Genomic DNA, 17643 nt, shown 5'->3' on the forward strand with positions numbered 1-17643 from the left:
CAGAGAGGGTATAAGTTGGCCGGCCGCTGTCCCACCCCATGGCTGGATCCAGAGTGCCTGACTCTAGACGGGACACTGGGTGGACAGAGACAACAGACACCAAAACACGAACTGGACACAGATACATCAAAACTATACACACACGCACCGGCTATGATACATAGGTACGTACGAAGACACAGACGCAAAACTGCACAGATGTAAAAAACGCGGACCCAGCGACATCCAGCCATCGAACCAATCGACCTAAACACAGATTAAAGGATCCCAATTTCCCAATTCGTACTTGCTAGCGCGCAAACCCTAGCAGCCTGGAGACACACTCGCCGGGGGCGGGGCCAGAGAGGGGCGGGGCCCCCCGGGTCGAGGCGAGGTCAAGGGTCAGAAGGCGGAGGCGCGCCCAAGATGGCGGCCTCCATGTGCGACGTGTTCTCCTTCTGCGTGGGCGTGTCGGGTCGGGCTCCGGTCGCCGTGGAAGTCCGATTCGTAAGCAGCGCTAAGGTGAGGCCGAGGCAGACCCGCCAGGGGCACCTACCGTGTCCGGCCTTGGAGAGAGCCCCGCGGGACCCTAGGCCCTGAGCCTAGAAGCTCCTGAGCCGTTCCGACTCTGCGGCTCAGCCCCTCCTCGCGGCCCGGGGCTCCCCGTCTGTCCCCGCGCGCAGGCTTCCGGGGCGGTCACGCAGTGAATCGGGGGGCTCCGAAGTCTCCGTGCGCGCCCCCTCCCTACGGGACCCGGTGCGCCCTCCGGCTGCCCTGCTCCTGCTGCTCCAGGCGGGGCCGGGTGGGCGCCGGGCCTTTTGGTCCAGGCTGGAGTACTCTGCTGCTGGGCAGTGGGGGTAGTGGGCGGGGACTGGCTGAGCAGAGGGTACTGAGGTATGAAAAAGAGTGGGCCCTCGGGGAACTTTCTGAGTGAGATTTAGGAATGGGGTGGGGAGAGAGCCCAGGACGCTTCACAAAGGCCTTGGGATGCTAAGGAATTTGGACTAGAGCTCGAAGCCCGTGGGAGCATTTGAAGCATTGAAACAGGAAAGCAATATGGTTTTGTGGTTATATTATCGTGTTTTAAAAGTTAATTGTAGAAAAATACTCTAAATGCATGTAAGGAAAGAGAAGATAAAAATCACTCGTAATCCTATACTTGTGCAAATATGTGGATACTAAAGTCACAATTTTAGGAACCTCTGTTTGATGCAGCAGTAAATCAACATCAATAAACCTATTTATACATATTTTTAAGAGCTGAGGAATAGTCTGTTTCAAGGGATTGCCACAGTTCATTCAGCCACCTACTTATTTATGCACTTTTGCGTTGTATTTTATTTTTCATCCCTGAGGGCAAAGGTCCTGGAGCTCAGTTTCTGTGCACACATCCTTTTGTTCTCTTCATCGGAGTATTTTCTTTACTAGTTAACTTTGCCAGTTGATACGTGCAAAATGGTATCACTTTGTTTTAATTTACAAGTCTGTGTACTGATGAGGTTGAATAATTTATCATGTATACCAGCAGTGCATATAAGATGTCAGCCTTCTAGTCATCTGCCTCCTGCTCTCCCCACCCCAACCTTCCATTGCCTTCTTTCCTCTCCAGTGCATCTGGAGCATTCCTTTCCTTCTGTGGTAAAGCAGCTCCCCAATATCCTTGGCCTCTTCAGCTGCTCACATCTCTGTCTCCACCTCTGTTCTTGATTGGCTCAATTTGATGGTATCCCAGTTCCATCACTCCTTGCAAGCAGAGACACTGACCTTTCCCTTCACTAAGTCCCCTATCTCTCAGCCCCTCTCTTCTTTATTTCTTCCTCTGACCTCATCACTTCAGACACTCTGCTTGCCCAGCTGTCCTGTCCCAGCCTTCTGTCAAACCCCACCTCTGGAAGAATGAGCTGGCTGCTCTCTCTATTCCCACACACGATCTTCTGCTGGAGAAAATCACATACACACCCAGACATGCTGACAAGGTGGTTTACTCCAGGCTTTTTGCATCTATGTTCATCAAGAGAGATTGGTTTGTGACGTTTTTTTCTTTGTGCTATCTTCCTCAGGTTACTGCATCACAGTTATGCTTGTTTTTTGGTAAAATGGAGAAGCTTTCCATTTTTTCTCTGTTACTAAATAGTTTTTAAATAGCATGAGAATTACTTATTCTTTGGTTTGAGGGAGCTGGCTCATGAACCATATGGACTAGGGGCCTCACATGGGGGTTGTTTTTGACTATTTTCTGTATTGCTTCTATCGATATGGGCAGGAATGATCTTTCAAAGATTTACCAACTACTCTGCCAGGGACAGAACATGATACTGTCTGACCAAAGACAGTGGATGCCAACCAGAATGCCATACTGGTGTGGGTCAGCCAGATACCAGCACTGCTTCTTTCTCTAGCTTTCCTTCCTTTTGAATTCAGTTCTGGTAATTTGTATTTTTCTAGAAAATTATCCATTTAGTAAAGCTCTTAAAGTTTACTACATGGTCTTAGAGTTTTGCACAATCTTTTTTCTAAAATTTATTTTTCAAATTGGAAATATCTTTTCAAGTTTATGCCCTTTCCACTCAAGGCATAAGCTTTCTCCAAGCCTCTTGGTAATTAATATTTAATGAGAGTGGCTTTCTTGGAACCCTGCCTTATGTTTGGGGGATGAGTAGTTTCATAAAGGAACAGCTCTGATTCTGTTCCCTTTATTTTGATTACCAAATATTTTCTGCATTTGATCCTCCAGAAAGAGAGGGAAAGACATTGATATTTGCCCAATGTTGAGATTTGAGATTGTCAGCGATAATGTGGGTCCATGTTCATACTCCTTTGTCCCATAAAATAAGGCCATGTTTTCATTTTGCCAGATTGGGTCCAGGGCTAAAAGGCATGGAGGTGGGGTTCTAAGAAGACAACCAAAGCTGCATCAACGGCTTTGGCCAGAGGTTTTGTTCCAGCTGTCCCCCTCTGCTCAGGGCTCTCCTGGTCTACACATCCCTGCCTCTCTGACTTTGGGAGGTGCTGCTATCTAGCCACAGTGCCAATGCTAGAAGGAAACAGGGAGCTACCTGAGAGGCCACATGACAGGACGTTTTACTGCTATGTCAAATCTTTTTTTAAATTTCTTTCTCTTCTTGTGACAGTTCAGTGCTGGCAGGGGCACCACCCCTCTCCTCTAAGTGAATAGTGGGAACAAGTGCCCGGCAGAGCCAGCAACTGCCAGGGTTCTGAAGCTGTCTCCTGAGTCCCTTTGCACATCTGAGAAATAGCAATTCAGCAGTTGTTTTCTCATCCTTCATGCCTTACATGATGTTTACAGTGCTTTAGACCAGAGTTCCTCAGACTTTAACGTGCATTTGAATCACCTGGGCATCTTGTTAAAATGCACATTCTCATGCAGCAGGTCTAGGGCATGGCCTGAGATTCTGCATTTCTAACAGGTGTCCAAATGATGCCCATGCTGCCCACTTATCATCTCACTTATAAGGAGCTAAAGCTCATAAGGTACATTCACCTGTGCTATATCATGGCATCCTGGAAACTACCTGGGAGGTATCATTATGATGCTTTTCATATATGAAACCATTGCCAAGAAGTGAAGCAACTGGGGTGCCTGGCTGGCTCAGTCGGTGGAGTGTGTGTGGCTCATGGTCTCGGGGTCATGGGTTTGAGCTCCACGTTGGGTGTAGAGGTTACTTAAATAAATGAACTTAAAAAAAAAGAAAAAAGAAAAAGAAGTGAAGCAGTTGGCTCCAAGGTTCACAGCAAGTAGTGTTAGGGTTGGTGCTAGGATTCACCCTTCCTTTCAGCATAATGCTGAGAACTTGGTGAGTTCCCCATCGACCAGGGAAATAGGGCACATTCTTCCCCAGGCGAGGCCTCCCTCTCTCCTGTGGCATAGGAGTCCTTTGCAACCCTGAGCAGCGGTGTCACTGCCAGGATCCTGGAGGGACAGATGGGTAACTCGAAGAAAACTGCCCTGTCGTTACCGACTGCTAGTACAGGAGGCTCCAGCCTGCCGTGAGACTTGGCCCTGCTTTGGCCATTCCAAAAATTCTCCTCTGGCTGACAGTGTGGCTCCCTCCCCATCCCAGGCCCTCTGCTCTGAGCAGGCTGAAAGAGGTGTGACTGAAAGTAGGTCAGAGCTACATTTCCAGAGGAGGTAGTTGGTCGGCGGGAGGGGGGGGAGGGGAGGTGACCATGTTCCATGAACCCTCCCAAGGCAGAGGCCTCTCCTGAGAGGGAGGCATGGCGGGGGGTGATGCTGGGAAGCCCTCTGGGAGCTATGTCCTCTTTCTCTCCTTATGGCCATCCTATTCCTTCTCTCCCTGTTAGGGAAAGGGCCTATTTGCCACACAGCTGATCCGGAAAGGGGAGACCATCTTTGTAGAACAGCCCCTGGTGGCTGCACAGTTTCTCTGGAATGCACTTTATCGCTACCGAGGTGAGCACATCTCGTCCACTCCTCATGGCTGCTGGGCCAGCTGCCTGTATGCATGGAAGAGAGCTACATACATTCCCACTAGCTGATGTCTCTGGGAATTCAGGTGTTGGGAGAAAAGCTCATCTTGGAGAACTGTGCCTGAGAATCATGCTTGTCTTTAGTCTTAGGCCATTTGGGGCTGGGAGTAAGCAAGGGATGGGCTCTTCCAGCCTGCTTCCTGGGGGAGGACTGTCAGGCAGGCAGAACTCAGTGTGACCTGCAGTATCAGGGACTGGATATCATGTGGAAGGGCTCTGTGCCAAAGGGCAGCTCTCCACCAAGAGGAGGCCACTCGCCCCTTGGTCAAAACAGGCTGAGTTAGGGGTCAGAAACAAGTAGGATGCCCTTAGCTTTTCCAGACACGTGCTTTTTTCACACTTTTCTTAGGCTAGAGACAAACATGAAAGGAGGGTCAGTTGGCTCCAGAATGTGGGGAAAGCTCAGTCTGGGGGTTAGGAGGGGAGCCCTATAGACTAAATCCCAATCTGCTTTTGAATGCATGTGAAATCATGCACCCATTCTGTTCTTTAACACAGTTGTTCATTCACTTACTTCCCAAACATTTGTTGAGCACCTACCAAGTGTCAGGCACTATCTTTAGCCCTAGGGATGCTTCTGTGAAAAAGACAAAATGTGGCCCCTGCTCTAAAGACACTTACATTGTCACATGGGGCTCTCTCCCTCAGCCTGTGACCACTGCCTTCGGGCACTGGAGAAGGCAGAGGAGAATGCCCAGAGGCTGACTGGAAAACCGGGCCAGGTTCTGCCTCACCCTGAGCTGTGTGCCGTGCGCAAGGACCTCCACCAGCACTGTCCCCACTGCCAGGTGAGCATCCCTGCGGAGTGCACCTGAAAGGGAGCTGGTGGGAGAAGCCTTAGCCGAAGTCCTCTTTGGGGAGACAGGAATGACAACAGACCTGCTCGTGGCCCCTGAGAGCCATAATGTAGGGTAAGACATTCAAAAGGCTGTAACTATTCCAGTTGTGTTCTCCCTGTCCTGGTCCCGCTATCTAGAAAATTGGTTCAGTGGGAACTTGCCCTCTTCCCAGGAGCCTGGCAGGGGCTCTTCCCTCTACTTGAAAGCTCTCTCCTTCCCATAGTTCGACAAGCCTGGGTGCCCCTCTTACATGCCCCCGGGCGGTATGTGCTTTCTCATCTTACGATGTCACTGAGCTACTGCTCAGGGGCTGTTCGTAGAAGGAGTGCAGTCAGAGGAGGTGAGTACCACTAAGGAAGGTCTGTGCCTCACCCCATGGCCAGATCCTAGGGTGTTGACCTCCACCCACTCCACCAGGTGATGTACTGCAGTGCGGAGTGTCGGCTGGCGGCCGCCGAGCAGTACCATCAGGTCCTGTGCCCAGGGCCCTCCCAGGACGACCCCCTGCATCCTCTCAATAAGCTACAGGAGGCCTGGAGGTGGGTAGCATTTCATCTCTTCTTCCCTTTATCCTCCCTCTCGACCTGCCTGCCCGCCTGAGATCAGCAGATGCAGTCATCTTTCTTAAACTGCCATCCCCAGATCTTTCCTCCAGTCTTAGGGTTAAACAGAAGTCATATCACCCAACCCCCTGCCTTCAGTGTGAGCCGCCAGTCCCACTACCCTCAGCATTTTACACACTCCCAGGAAGAGCCCCATTAAGCCCATGGGGCGGTAAAGGCCTGCCCTCATCCTTGCCAATGACATCTCTCTTTGGTTATAAATAGAGTTGATAGGAAGGATTCTCTGTAGTGATCAGACTGGGCTTCCCTGAACACAGCTACTGGGGAGGGGATTTCCAGACCAAATCTTTTTCTTTCTCCCCAGGAGTGTTCACTACCCCCCCGAGACTGCAAGCATCATGTTGATGGCGCGGATGGTGGCCACAGTGAAGCAGGTAAGCCCACCCAGACCTCCCACGGAAGCCCCTTCTGGCCTCATGTGCCCCTTGGCCTCAGTCTCCTCCTCACTCTGCTTGGATGCAGAGTTCCCTCTGCGCTTTCCAAAGGAGAGCTGCTTGCTGTGTAAACTCAGGAGCAGCTAACCAAAAATCTGGCAGGAGACTCATCTTTCCTGCAGCCTCTGATCTAGGAGAGGACCTCCTGTGCAGCAACAGTTCACACATGCAATTTACAGGTGCCACTTTCTCAGGATTGCCTCTTATGTAAAGTGAGAGAAGCCACTCCAACCCATTCTGTTAGTATTGGAGCTCCACAACCCCATTCTCCTCTTTTTCCAAGTGTTGTTGAACTGGCCAGCCTGGCCCAGTTGGGGAGATGGTTGGGTGTGGGCAGGATGGGAAGGAAGTCCCCAGGCCAAGGAAGGGTCTACCTAGAATCTCATGTGTGATGGTGTTTCGCTGATGGCAGAGGCTTTAGAATCACAGGCTACTCTCCCGCCTGGGTATGAGGCACAGCAAGGAGATGGGTGTCCCTGAGTCCGTGCGTGCACACGCTTGCACGCCCAGGCATATGTGAATGTGATCCTGAAGTATATTTGTTCCCTGCAGGCGAAGGATAAAGATCGTTGGATCAGGCTCTTTTCCCAGTTCTGTAATAAAACAGCCAATGAGGAGGAGGAGATTGTCCACAAACTCCTGGGGGACAAATTCAAGGTCAGTCTTCCCCCATGATCCCCTCATCCCAATAGCCTTGGATGTTCTGTGGCTACCTGAGGGGAGCTCCACATTTGGTCCTTTGCCAGCCACAGAGCCTGGAGCCAAAAATCTATTCAGAGAACCTATCTTCTTGCCACTATTTAACTTTGTGACCTAACAGGGACCGAAAGTTGAGAAGTGGGGTGAACAGGAAGGAGGGGTCGGGTGCCCTGACATGGTAAGGCAGAATCTCATGATAGGATAGTGGCGGGTAAGTCAGTATAATGGAAAGTGGAGGGTCAGGGAGCAGGCGTGAAATACCATTTTCGCTGCCAATGTGCTGAGTGCCCACTCCCACCCAAAGATTACACATTCTCACTGAGGACAGCAGACTTCCACGCAGGAGCTGCCTGAAGGTGCAGGCAGGGTTTCAAGGGCAGCTGGGGTGGGCCTTCCTGCATTTATTCTGAGGAGAGGGAGGGGGTCGTCAAGCTTGTCTGGAGGCCAGGTCAGGGAGCCTGGAAGGTGGTCGCGAGGACAGTCATCTGAAGCCAGGTTGCCTCAGCCCTCCTGGAAAATAGGAATTTGGGGTTCCCCACTCTGGCTTGGAACAGGCCAACAGACTGCCAAGGTTCTTTGGAAGTAAGAACTCTGTGGCCTTCCTTTGCCTTCAGGGAAAGTTCATTCTACAGAGCTGGCCCCTTTTCTTTTCCTTACCTGGTCTTCTGGGCCCTGCCTGGGTGCTAGTGGGAAATCCCCAGGATACAGGTCTCTCCCTGCTTCCCCTAAACCAGGGCCAGCTGGAACTTCTGCGGAGACTCTTCACAGAGGCCCTTTATGAGGAGGCGCTCAGCCAGGTGAGCATGGGGAAGGTGGGACCAGCGGCCTCCTGGTCATTCCAGCTCTCCAGGAGCAACCGGGTCAGCATCTCCTACTCAGAGAGTTAAGCCAAGACTGACTTGGTGTGAAGTTGGGATGGGATTGACTCACAGAAGACTTCCTGAACAGAGAGTTGTTTCAGGAGGAAAAGCGAGTGGCTGTAATCTGAGCACCCATTTTTCTTTCTCCCCACAGTGGTTCACACCAGATGGATTCCGGTCTCTCTTTGCTCTTGTTGGGACCAATGGCCAAGGAATTGGGACCAGGTTAGGAGAGAATGTTCCAAAGCTATTGCACTTGTCTGTCAGGGCTTGGGCGGGAGATTGACAGAGGAAGGTAGCCACACTTCCTTTCAAGATTAGGGTTTGATTCTGTGGCAGGAGAGCTGGACTGGATGTAGTGGTGGGAGTCAGAAAGACTGAGGTGGTAGTTTGCTCCTGGGAGCCTTGGTCTTTTGGGGAAGATGGGCCCCTGCCCTGGAGAAAGAAATGGGCTTAACCTGTCTGGAGGTGGAGAGCCCTGGGAGCTGGGCCTCCTTCTCTCCAACCATGGATGCCTGGGACCCCCAGCTCCCTGAGCCAGTGGGTCCATGCCTGTGACGCTCTGGAGTTGAAGCCTCAGGACCGAGAGCAGCTGGACGCCTTCATTGACCAGCTGTACAAGGACATCGAGGCAGGTTGGTGAGATGGAGCCTTGGTCTCACCCAACCTTGAATGACCCCCTAGCCAGACACACAGTCTCCCCGAGGGGGTTCTGAGCTAATGGTTGGGGAAGGTAATCCCTATGTGCCTATAGGAAGCTTCACATCTATCCACAGGACAAATAAGATAAGACATGACCCTGAGGTCCATATAGAGTCTGGATGCTGGGGGAGGGGGGTGCTGGACAAGTAAGGTGATGTCATTTATAGAAAAGCAAGGTTTATGCCTCCTGGAAGCAAGTTTAGATGAAATGGTAGTGACTGGGTGGCAAGACAGTGGAACCAGTGCCTATCCTTGTAAGTCTAGTTTTCTTTTTCCACCTGTAAAATGGATAGAATAACATCTACAATGTTACTGTCTTACAGCAACTGGAGAGTTTCTTAACTGTGAAGGATCTGGCCTCTTTGTGCTTCAGAGCTGCTGTGAGTCCCGGCACTGAGGAGGGGTACATCTCTCACAGCCCCTTTTAGGCTGGTGGGGAGGAGTCTGGGAGCAGGATTAGGTCTGGGCTTCCTTGGGGATTCTCCTGGGACTTTTTGTTGCATCAGTTTTTCATTCATTCATTCATTCATTCATTCATTCATTCATTGGATTGCTTGTGCCTTAATATATGTTTATATATAAAACCTTCCAGTGGGCCAGGCCCTGTGCTAAGGCAGGACACAGAGCTCTGTTCCTTGCAAAGAGAAGCATTGGCCTTGCACAACCACTGCCCTCAGGCTCCTGGGAAGAGGGAGTTTAGGCTAGAAGGCTGGTCTCATCAGCACCTAACAGGGAGGAGCAGAGCCAATCACGCAACTGTCTTTTCCAGATCTCAGCCTCCCCCCTCTGGTTTCCTCATTGTCAGCCCTCCCAAGGTCTGGGGCATGCTACCCCTCCCAAACTAGGCTCACAGGGGGACTGGCTCAGCTGTTACCAGACATCCAGTTGCCAACTAAGTGTCTGGCATGGGGTCCCTTTCACGGCCCTGTCCTTCCCTTTGTGGGACACTAGGAACACAATTGAGAACAAGTTGCCCAGTGCTGAGGACAGCAAGGGCAGTGATGGCAGGTGGGAGGGGGTGGCAAGAGGAAGTGCATTTGTGCCTGTGCTCTGTGGTCTTTAGGAAAGAGCACTGGACGGAGGGAGTCAGGAAATTTGGGTTCCAGGACCTATGTAGCCCTAGCAGGGATCAGAAAAGAAGGATGGGACCCAGTTCTTTGCAAGTTGAGGCTATTATTTTTATTAGTCAGCAGTCCTTATTTCTTGCCTCTTGTGACCCAGGTAACCACAGCTGTGTCCCCAATGCAGAGACCTCCTTCCCAGAAAACAACTTCCTTTTGCATGTCACGGCCTTGGAGGATATCAAGCCAGGAGAGGTGAGAGGGCTAGGAGCTGTGGGGGGTGGGCCTTGCAAGTTCTCTCCAGGGATTGGAAGCAACAGTGGCTAGAGCCCCAAGTTCAGGCTGTTCAGCTGATCCCCACATGACCCAGGGCAGGAGTCTTTTTACCCATGGTTATGCTCAAACCCACAGTACCCCCAATTCTTCAAAAAAATAACCAGAAAACCTCAGAGCAGTGATTCAGAGACAAGTGCATGCCCAGGTTCTTGTCCCCAGCCACCTTTTGATCAACAAATCCACAGCTTCCAAGAAAACAAGAGATGGCTCTTCGTAGCGTGGGCTATGGGTGCACGTGTGGGTTTGGAGTTTGGAGTCCTGGCTGTTAGCACAGTGCGCAGAGCCTGGTTGAATCTTCTTCCAGAGCTAGTAGCACCATGTCAAGATAACCTCTGACAATGGCCACAGACCTTAGCCATTGGCTGCCTATAGTCGTGGCCTGAGGCTAACCACTGTCCCCTCTCTGTCTCAGACACAGGTTGTTTGAGCCTCTTGGTGGCCTTCTGAGAGCACAGGGAAATGAATGAGGGCCTAGCTCCTGGGAGATGGGACAGTGGTTGGGGAGGCCCTGATCCCATCTAAGAGACAGCACAGACTGTCAGATTCTACCTCTTTTCTGCCCTCCAGGAAATCTGTATCAGCTACTTAGACTGCTGTCAGCGGGAGCGCAGCCGCCACAGCCGCCACAAGATCCTCAGGTGCCAGCTGGGATGTGGTGGGTGGCTGGGCTCTGGGAGGCTCCATCCTGGTTCCTGCCTGACTTCACCCTCACCACCACCCCCCATCTCCTGCAGGGAGAACTATCTGTTTGTCTGTTCCTGCCCCAAATGCCTGGCAGAGGCCGATGAACCCAACGTGACCTCGGAGGAGGAGGAGGATGAAGAGGAGGAAGGAGAGCCAGAGGATGCAGAGCTGGGGGATGAGATGACCGATGTGTGATGTCACCCTGCCTGGAAGGGGCCTGCCCCAGACCCTGCAGGAAAAGGGGGACTTCCCCCAGAGAGGAGGCTTGGAAGGAACTCCCCCACTCCCATTGCCTGCTTCCCCCACTCCATTCCAGCTCTGTTTCTGCCAGAGAGTAGTACAGAAGCTGGACCTTAGGCACGCCACCCCCCACTAGACCTCATGCCCTGGACACTGCTGCTGAGTGGCTCAGGCTCTGCGTGGTCACTGAGCCTCTCAGTGCTGCCCCCTCAAAACACACACACACTGAGGTATCCACTCCAGTCGGCGAGCAACTCCAACAGAGGTCAGAAACAGTGTTTCTTCCACTTGGCCCCATGGCCATGCTTCCCTGTCCACCTGAGGCTTCACCTATTTCTACCTACTACAGACGGGGGTAACAAGAGATCGGCCTGACGGCACTGAAGAAGAAAGGGGAGGGGTGAGATGCCTTCACCTTCTTCCCCACTCCCACCTTTGTGGCTGCTAAGGCAACTGCCTCCTGCTGGCACAGCTAGGAGAGGCAGGAAGGAGCAACAGGGCCTCCAGAGCACCTTCCCTAAGGCTCTGTGCTGGGGACACTGAACCAGGGGGATACCTTCCTCTCCCCACCCCCACTATTTGGACATCCAGGGGAGTGGAGAGTATAACCCCTTCCCCAGATTCCAGAATCTCTGTACCTTGTGCCTTGCCTCTCAGGCCCTGGCACAGTAGCTGGCCACGTGGGGTGTGTAAGAGGCCTCTGCCTCTCTCAAGAGGGGCATGTGGGGAGATGACCCCTTCCTCACACTCCTTTCCCACTGAGGACTCTAGCAGCATGGCTGAGACTGAGTGATGACAGGCCTGTGCTCCTTAATTTCAGATGCTCAAGAGGCTTCCCTGGGATCAGTTTAACATGGGTCAGTGAGGAGCTCTCCCGGCCTCAATCTCCATCGTTAGGGTCTCCACAGAAGAACACTGAAGTCTTCCAGAAACCTAGAGGAGCTAGGCTAGATATTCTGAGATAAGCCCTGTCTGTGTCACCTGCCGCTCCACCCCCAGATTAGTACTACCCCTCACTCTTGGGTTGGATGCTGTGGGAACTATAGCCTATCACTTGCGATTTCTTTGCCTACTTTCCCTGGGCAGGGGCTGCCACAACCCCCTGCTGAGGGATCTCTGAGAGGGCAGGTGCCCACCCCATAGGCTCTATCCTAGATCATGAGCCAGGTGGAGCTCACCTGTCTGGCCTATTGGGTTCTTCACAGCAGCCAGCACCCCTCATGCCCCCGCCTGCCCACTGTTCTCAATAAAGTGTGAGTGGTGACAGGCCTCTGCAGGAATGCTTTGTGTAGAATGACTTGACAAGCTGTCTGAGGCATGCAGCAATCACATAGGTGGCACAGAGGCACATAGTTTTAGACCAGGCAATGGCAAGAGATGGGAGCTGCAGCCCCCCAGCAGGCTCCTCCCTGGTCATATCTACAATGCTGTGCAAATGCCAAGAGCAAGGACCTCCTCTGAGGTCCAGCGTGGATCCCCAGGACCAGGCTATCAGAGGAGTCTTCTCAGGGAACTGAACTACAGCTTCCTGAGTTCTTGAGCAGGAGGTAGAGTGTGCTGGGATCCAAGATTAGCAGCCTAAGCACTGGTTCTAAAGGACCTTGAGCAAGTCATTTACCCTCTGTGGGCCTCAGTTTCCTCCCTTCAAAGCAGGGGCATGGGACCAGATGAGAGAGTGAAGGCCCCTCCCACCCCTGTATGCTCTTATTCTAGGACACAGTTGCAACCCTGATGAGAGGCTTTATTGCTAAAAAGTCAGTGAGGGTTTATTAATTCCTCAAACACCACTCCAGCAGCTGCTATGAAGTACACTGAAGAGACCCTGGGAAGGGGAGGCGAGAACCAGGTGGGATGTGACAGGTCACAGATGGCTCTCAGGCCACCTGCCCTTAGCCCCTGTGTTCCAGATTCTAGTCCAGAAGCTCTGGGGCCTGGCTCTTGTCTATTCCCATAGCATGAGACATTTGGGGACCCCGAGGAAGGGAAGGCCAGTGGCACAGCTTTTCTTAGCATAGCCAAGGCCAAAGCCTTTTTCCCCTACCCGGCTCCACCTGTCCTCAAATGCTATCCCCAAATCCCAAATAGCAGAATTCCTGGATTTCCCCTTCCCAGCCCAGAGTTGTTTATGGCTGGTGTGTGGGACCAACTCTTCTACCAGAAGGTCCAGGGCGGTTGCAGCAGCTCAAAGGTGGGGATGCTGGTGACATTGACTGGGATGGAAATGATGGCCCATGGCAGCCCATGCTGTTCCAGGGAACGGCGGATCATGTAGCTGGGAGGGCATGAAGAAAGGTGGCGATGGTCACTTTCTCAGCACCCCATCATGCCCCATTGTCCCCATCACTCTGGGAGTTCCAGAGCCCAAGGACTTGGCCCTTCAACTGGGGCCCTCCAACATTTTTGGCCCAAGGACTCGGCCCTCCAACAGAGGCTTGTGGGAAGGGACTGGTGATTGCCCTTGACCTCCCCAAGTCATGGCACCCAGCCTGGTGCTGATACAGCCAGAGACAAGGAGCCCTCACCCATCTCGGCCGAGCAGGAAGAGGGCAGGGATGTCAGCTGTGCGCTGGGTACTGTCCTGGATCATCTCCACGTAGAAGCTGTCATTATCAACCGCGTTGTCAGAGATGATCACTGCCCGCCCGCCGTGCTCCTGCACCACCCGTGTCTTGGAGAGGAAGGAGCAGCCCCTGGAAGAGGTGGTGATGAGACCAAAGGAAAGGCAGGGTCCTAGCTACCCCTCCTCCAGACTGTCACACCGGAAGGATGAGAGAAGGACCGTGGAGAATTTTTTGTAAAGGCTCATACGTAAATGGCCAAAAGGCATGGGTAATCTTAAGACATCTCTTAAAGACCATTAAAAACATGAATTATTTAAGAACCGCTATTTCAAAGCACCACTCCCAACACTGATCTCAGAATCTAACCTACACCTGCCCTCCTCTTGTGCCTGTGTCTGTCCGCTCCTTACCCTCTCTCCACCAGAGCGATCTGGTCCTGGATGAAGAAACCGTTGCTGAGTTCTCCACAGGCCTCTGAAGGTTCCGCAGGGACAAGATGAATCTGCTCATACCTTGTGTGCTGAAAGACATTTAGGTCAGAGCGTGAGGAGACATACCTGTTGTAGGACCAGGCTGACCATCCCATTCTACCGGTTCCTCACAAAGTTGAAGGAAACATAGAGTGGTTTCTGTGTGCTGGGCACTAGAGTATTGTTACTAAATTCTCACAAAGGCTTATCTAGTTGTCCTACTCCACGGTGCCTTTTCATGAGATATGTAGGGGAGTTGGTAGGATCCAGAAAGGGGAAGTAATTTGCCGTAAGCCACATAGTGCAGAGACAGCTAGCAGAGCCCTTGGTTTTTTACGATTTCATGTCCCCAGAGAAGACAGCTTCTCCCTGTCTGGTGCCCAAGTCTGTATTACACCCCAGGGAATAGCTAGCTGGAAGCCCTTCCCTCCTGCACAGCAGCCCCTGGAGAGCAGGCCTGGATTGTGCACCCTTCCCTGTCCTAGCAGTCAGGTATTGGTTGAAGGGATGAGACGGTCACCTTGACTTAGTGGGGTGGAGACAGGAGCAGAGACAAAAGGGTCTCCCTGAACTTACAAAGATACCACCAAAGTCCTTGGCAGGTGTGGCCGTGAAGATGTATCGAATGTCTCCAGGACTCAGCACTTGGAAGTACAAATAATCATGGATGCGTAAGCCTGAAAGATAGAGTACAGGTAAGAAACTTCCAGGGAACAAGCTGGTTCAGGTCATGGACCACTTGTGTACAACTGGGCTGGCTATAATCTGGGCTCAGGGACCCAGCTTCAGCCAAGTGAGTCCTCCAGGTGGGTGAGATAGATGATCTCTGTCCTGGGGAGGATAGAACTGATGCAGATAGTGTTAGTAACCCCAGAGATAACAGCTGCTGCTGCTGCACTGATGAGCCAGGAAGAGTGAGAGCTCTTGTGTTCCGAGGATCCATCCCTCTTTGTTCTGAAGTGGACCTGAGAGTTTCAAGGTGGCGATGTGGTAGCCTAGGTATAAAACAATTTGTACTAAAACTTAAAAGTTGACTCTGGTTCCATTGCCATTCTCTTAGTCCAGCCACTATCATTTCTTGTCCTGACTGGTCCAGCTTCTTAATTGGTTTATCTGCCTCCATTCTTGCTCTCTACCATCCATTCCCCAAACAACAGCCAGGGGTCTTCTTGAAATATCTTAAAGCAAATATGATCAAGTCACCACTCTTATGGCTTCAGTACCCTTCAACGACTACCCTTTGCAGGGTCCTGTTCCATCTGCCCTTGGCTACTACTACAACCTTATCTACTCCTTTCTGGCCTCCTTTCAATTTCTTCACCTCTGCATCTTCTCGCAACTGTTCCCTCTATATGGAGCCTTCCTACCCTTGCCCCCAACCCAGTTCTACCTCTTCACCTGGCTCACTTCTGCTCTTTGGTTAGGTCATAGCTTAAATGTCACTTTCTAGAGAAACCCCTCTGCCCTATCACTGCCCTTTCCCTGTGCCCATTCAAAATGTACTTTTTCTCCATTGACACTTTCAACATAATTTGTAATTATACACTATTCAGAATTGTTTAATGTCTGTCTCTTCCACTAAGGCAAAACCCACAGTTTTGTAGCTTAGTTCAATGCTGTATCCACATTATGTAACAGTGGCTAGGATATGTGGGTGCTCAATAAAGGTTGTTGAAGGAGTGAACAACTATTTTCAGCTCAGTGGCACTGAGGGAGAGAATTTCCAGAACAACCAGATTTTTCTGGGGTGTGGGATCCTCTCTACAGCACTAAAGTTTGATGTTTTGCCTGGACTTGAATCCTTGGTTGCCTTAGCCCAGAGAGATAGAGGAATGTGGAAGTGTGGAAGCTGGTCAAATAGTCAACAAACTATGAAGCCACTACTGTGTGTCAGGGGGTTAGGACTGATTGTGGCTTTAGCTGTCCTCTACTGCCCAAATCACAGAGACCAGATAGAGTTCCATTGGCTTGGCATTGGGCTTTACAGCCTTTCATCCTGAGAGTGGGGACTTCCCATGAGATACAGATATATTTCCAATGAGCCGCCTTTAACACTAAACCCCTCCTCCTTACCACACACATCTTGCCTGGCCTTTGCATCTGCTGATCTGTGTAAATCAAGTGTGGTATATGTATGTGCTCACGTATGTGTATGGGTGTATATACTTATGTGCTCCTTTAGGTGCAAACAGGTTGTGTGTGTACGTGTGTGCTTGTACGTGGGGGCCCACGTGTAAGAATGTGTGTTCCTGTATATGTATGTGAGGGCTCACATACTATCTCCAGCTTGGAATACCTCTAACTGTCCCTTGTTCCTTCTCCTGGTCGCCCCTTCAGCCATCTGGGCCGGCACTACTGGGGGCGTGGAGAGGAGTCTTGCTTCGACGTGGGGAGCTGAGGACTCAGAGCCCAGCCTCAGGCCGCGCCCTACTCACGTCCCTGGGGGCCAGCACCCACCACTCCAGTCGCCCGTCCCTAGATCTGCCCTGCCTCGAACTCGCGGGGTCCCAAGGTGACCCGTCACTCCCGGCCCGAGACGCGAGCAAGCTAGACGGCCAGCCCCGCCCCGCAGCCCCGCCCGTTCCGCTCACCGTGGGCCGCGACGTATGCGGGGAGCCAGAGCACGAGACAACACCAGCCCGCGGCGCCGGGGACCATCTCCAGGGCCCGGCCCGGCGCCGCGCTTCTTCCAGCCGCCCCACCGTGCTAGCTCGCTGGACTTCAGCCTGACAGCTGCTCCGGCCTCCCGCCCCCAGACCCGCTCTTGCCGCTGGTTGGCGGACAGGAACGGGGCCGACGGCTGATTGGCTCTGATGCCTGTTCCTGTAGCTACACTTTCCGCCTCTGCGCCTTAGCCCACTTCCTATTGGTCGAGAGAAGTGGGGCCTAGGACCGATTGGCCTAAACTCTTAACAGCAACTGCCACCCCTCCCAACCCGCGCCCCAGCGTTTCTTAGTTTGGATTCCACTGCAGGATTGCGCGGGCTGGTGGGCTGGCTGGCGGGCGGGCGGGGAGGAAAGAGCACTGGAGGTGGGCGCCCCGCTGGACTCACTACAGCCCAGGAAAGTCGTGGCCGTCAGCTTTGCGGTCTTGGCTGGATCCTCCCTGCGGCCGCCTCGCAAGATGACGATTTGCTTCTCCCAGCTATGCTTTCCTCCTCCTCACCTCCCTCCTTGGGAAGGCATTCGTCTAGCGCCCAGGTGGTCTCCCGCGACCTCCCCTCCGCTCGTCCTCTGACAAGTTCCACCAGCGCTTGCGCGCTGGGGTCGCGGCTTGATGATCCCCACCCTCGAGGAGGCTCTGGTCAGTGAAGAGCCAGAAAACGGGATTTGGGGCCAGGTGCCTGGTGCCCACGCCTGCTTCTCTACCATTTAGTGTACAACTGTGACCGTGGACACCTTTCATAACCTCTCAGCTTCAGTTCCTTCATCTACAAAATAGACATAACAGTACCAACGTCATAGGATTGGAAGGGCTTATGAGATCTCTCACCAGGTGCTTATTTGCTTATTTACCATAAGCCTGTCCCATAGCGTTCAATAAATGTGCTTACTGTGTTCCTTGGTCTGGCTTTCGGAGGTGGGCGAAGGAATGAGGGTTTAGTGGGTAATGCGAGCCGAGCAAGGAGTCTACATACTCAAAGAG

At 52.3% G+C, this 17643-nt stretch overlaps 2 protein-coding genes across 2 annotated transcripts; one reads left to right on the forward strand and one right to left on the reverse strand.

The window, feature by feature from the left end:
* Positions 1 to 386: 386 nt before the first annotated feature.
* On the forward strand, positions 387 to 11697 carry SMYD5 (SMYD family member 5). Its single transcript, XM_047853856.1, has 13 exons — positions 387 to 501; positions 4303 to 4411; positions 5137 to 5276; positions 5745 to 5866; positions 6255 to 6324; positions 6937 to 7041; positions 7818 to 7880; positions 8098 to 8168; positions 8472 to 8578; positions 8969 to 9025; positions 9867 to 9961; positions 10610 to 10680; positions 10777 to 11697. The coding sequence occupies exons 1-13, from the start codon at positions 406 to 408 to the stop codon at positions 10919 to 10921; spliced, it is 1251 nt and encodes a 416-aa protein (XP_047709812.1). The 5' UTR covers positions 387 to 405; the 3' UTR covers positions 10922 to 11697.
* Positions 11698 to 12710: 1013 nt separating this feature from the next.
* Positions 12711 to 17244, reverse strand: PRADC1 (protease associated domain containing 1). Its single transcript, XM_047853858.1, has 5 exons — positions 16589 to 17244; positions 14574 to 14674; positions 13938 to 14047; positions 13489 to 13656; positions 12711 to 13238 (listed from the first exon to the last, which is right to left on the reverse strand). The coding sequence occupies exons 1-5, from the start codon at positions 16653 to 16655 to the stop codon at positions 13118 to 13120; spliced, it is 567 nt and encodes a 188-aa protein (XP_047709814.1). The 5' UTR covers positions 16656 to 17244; the 3' UTR covers positions 12711 to 13117.
* Positions 17245 to 17643: the final 399 nt, after the last annotated feature.

The sequence above is a fragment of the Prionailurus viverrinus genome, chromosome A3, assembly GCF_022837055.1.
Source record: "Prionailurus viverrinus isolate Anna chromosome A3, UM_Priviv_1.0, whole genome shotgun sequence".
Taxonomy (NCBI): Eukaryota; Metazoa; Chordata; class Mammalia; order Carnivora; family Felidae; genus Prionailurus; species Prionailurus viverrinus.

Coding starts and splice junctions, on each gene's coding strand:
- SMYD5 (XM_047853856.1), top strand. CDS start 406: ATGGCGGCCTCCATGTGCGACGTGTTCTCCTTCTGCGTGGGCGTGTCG. Junction 5,277..5,744: donor AGCACTGTCCCCACTGCCAG/GTGAGCATCCCT, acceptor CCACTCCACCAG/GTGATGTACTGCAGTGCGGA. Junction 8,169..8,471: donor GGCCAAGGAATTGGGACCAG/GTTAGGAGAGAA, acceptor TGGGACCCCCAG/CTCCCTGAGCCAGTGGGTCC.
- PRADC1 (XM_047853858.1), bottom strand. CDS start 16,655: ATGGTCCCCGGCGCCGCGGGCTGGTGTTGTCTCGTGCTCTGGCTCCCC. Junction 14,675..16,588: donor CGCATACGTCGCGGCCCACG/GTGAGCGGAACG, acceptor TCTATCTTTCAG/GCTTACGCATCCATGATTAT. Junction 14,048..14,573: donor AGGACTTTGGTGGTATCTTT/GTAAGTTCAGGG, acceptor AATGTCTTTCAG/CACACAAGGTATGAGCAGAT.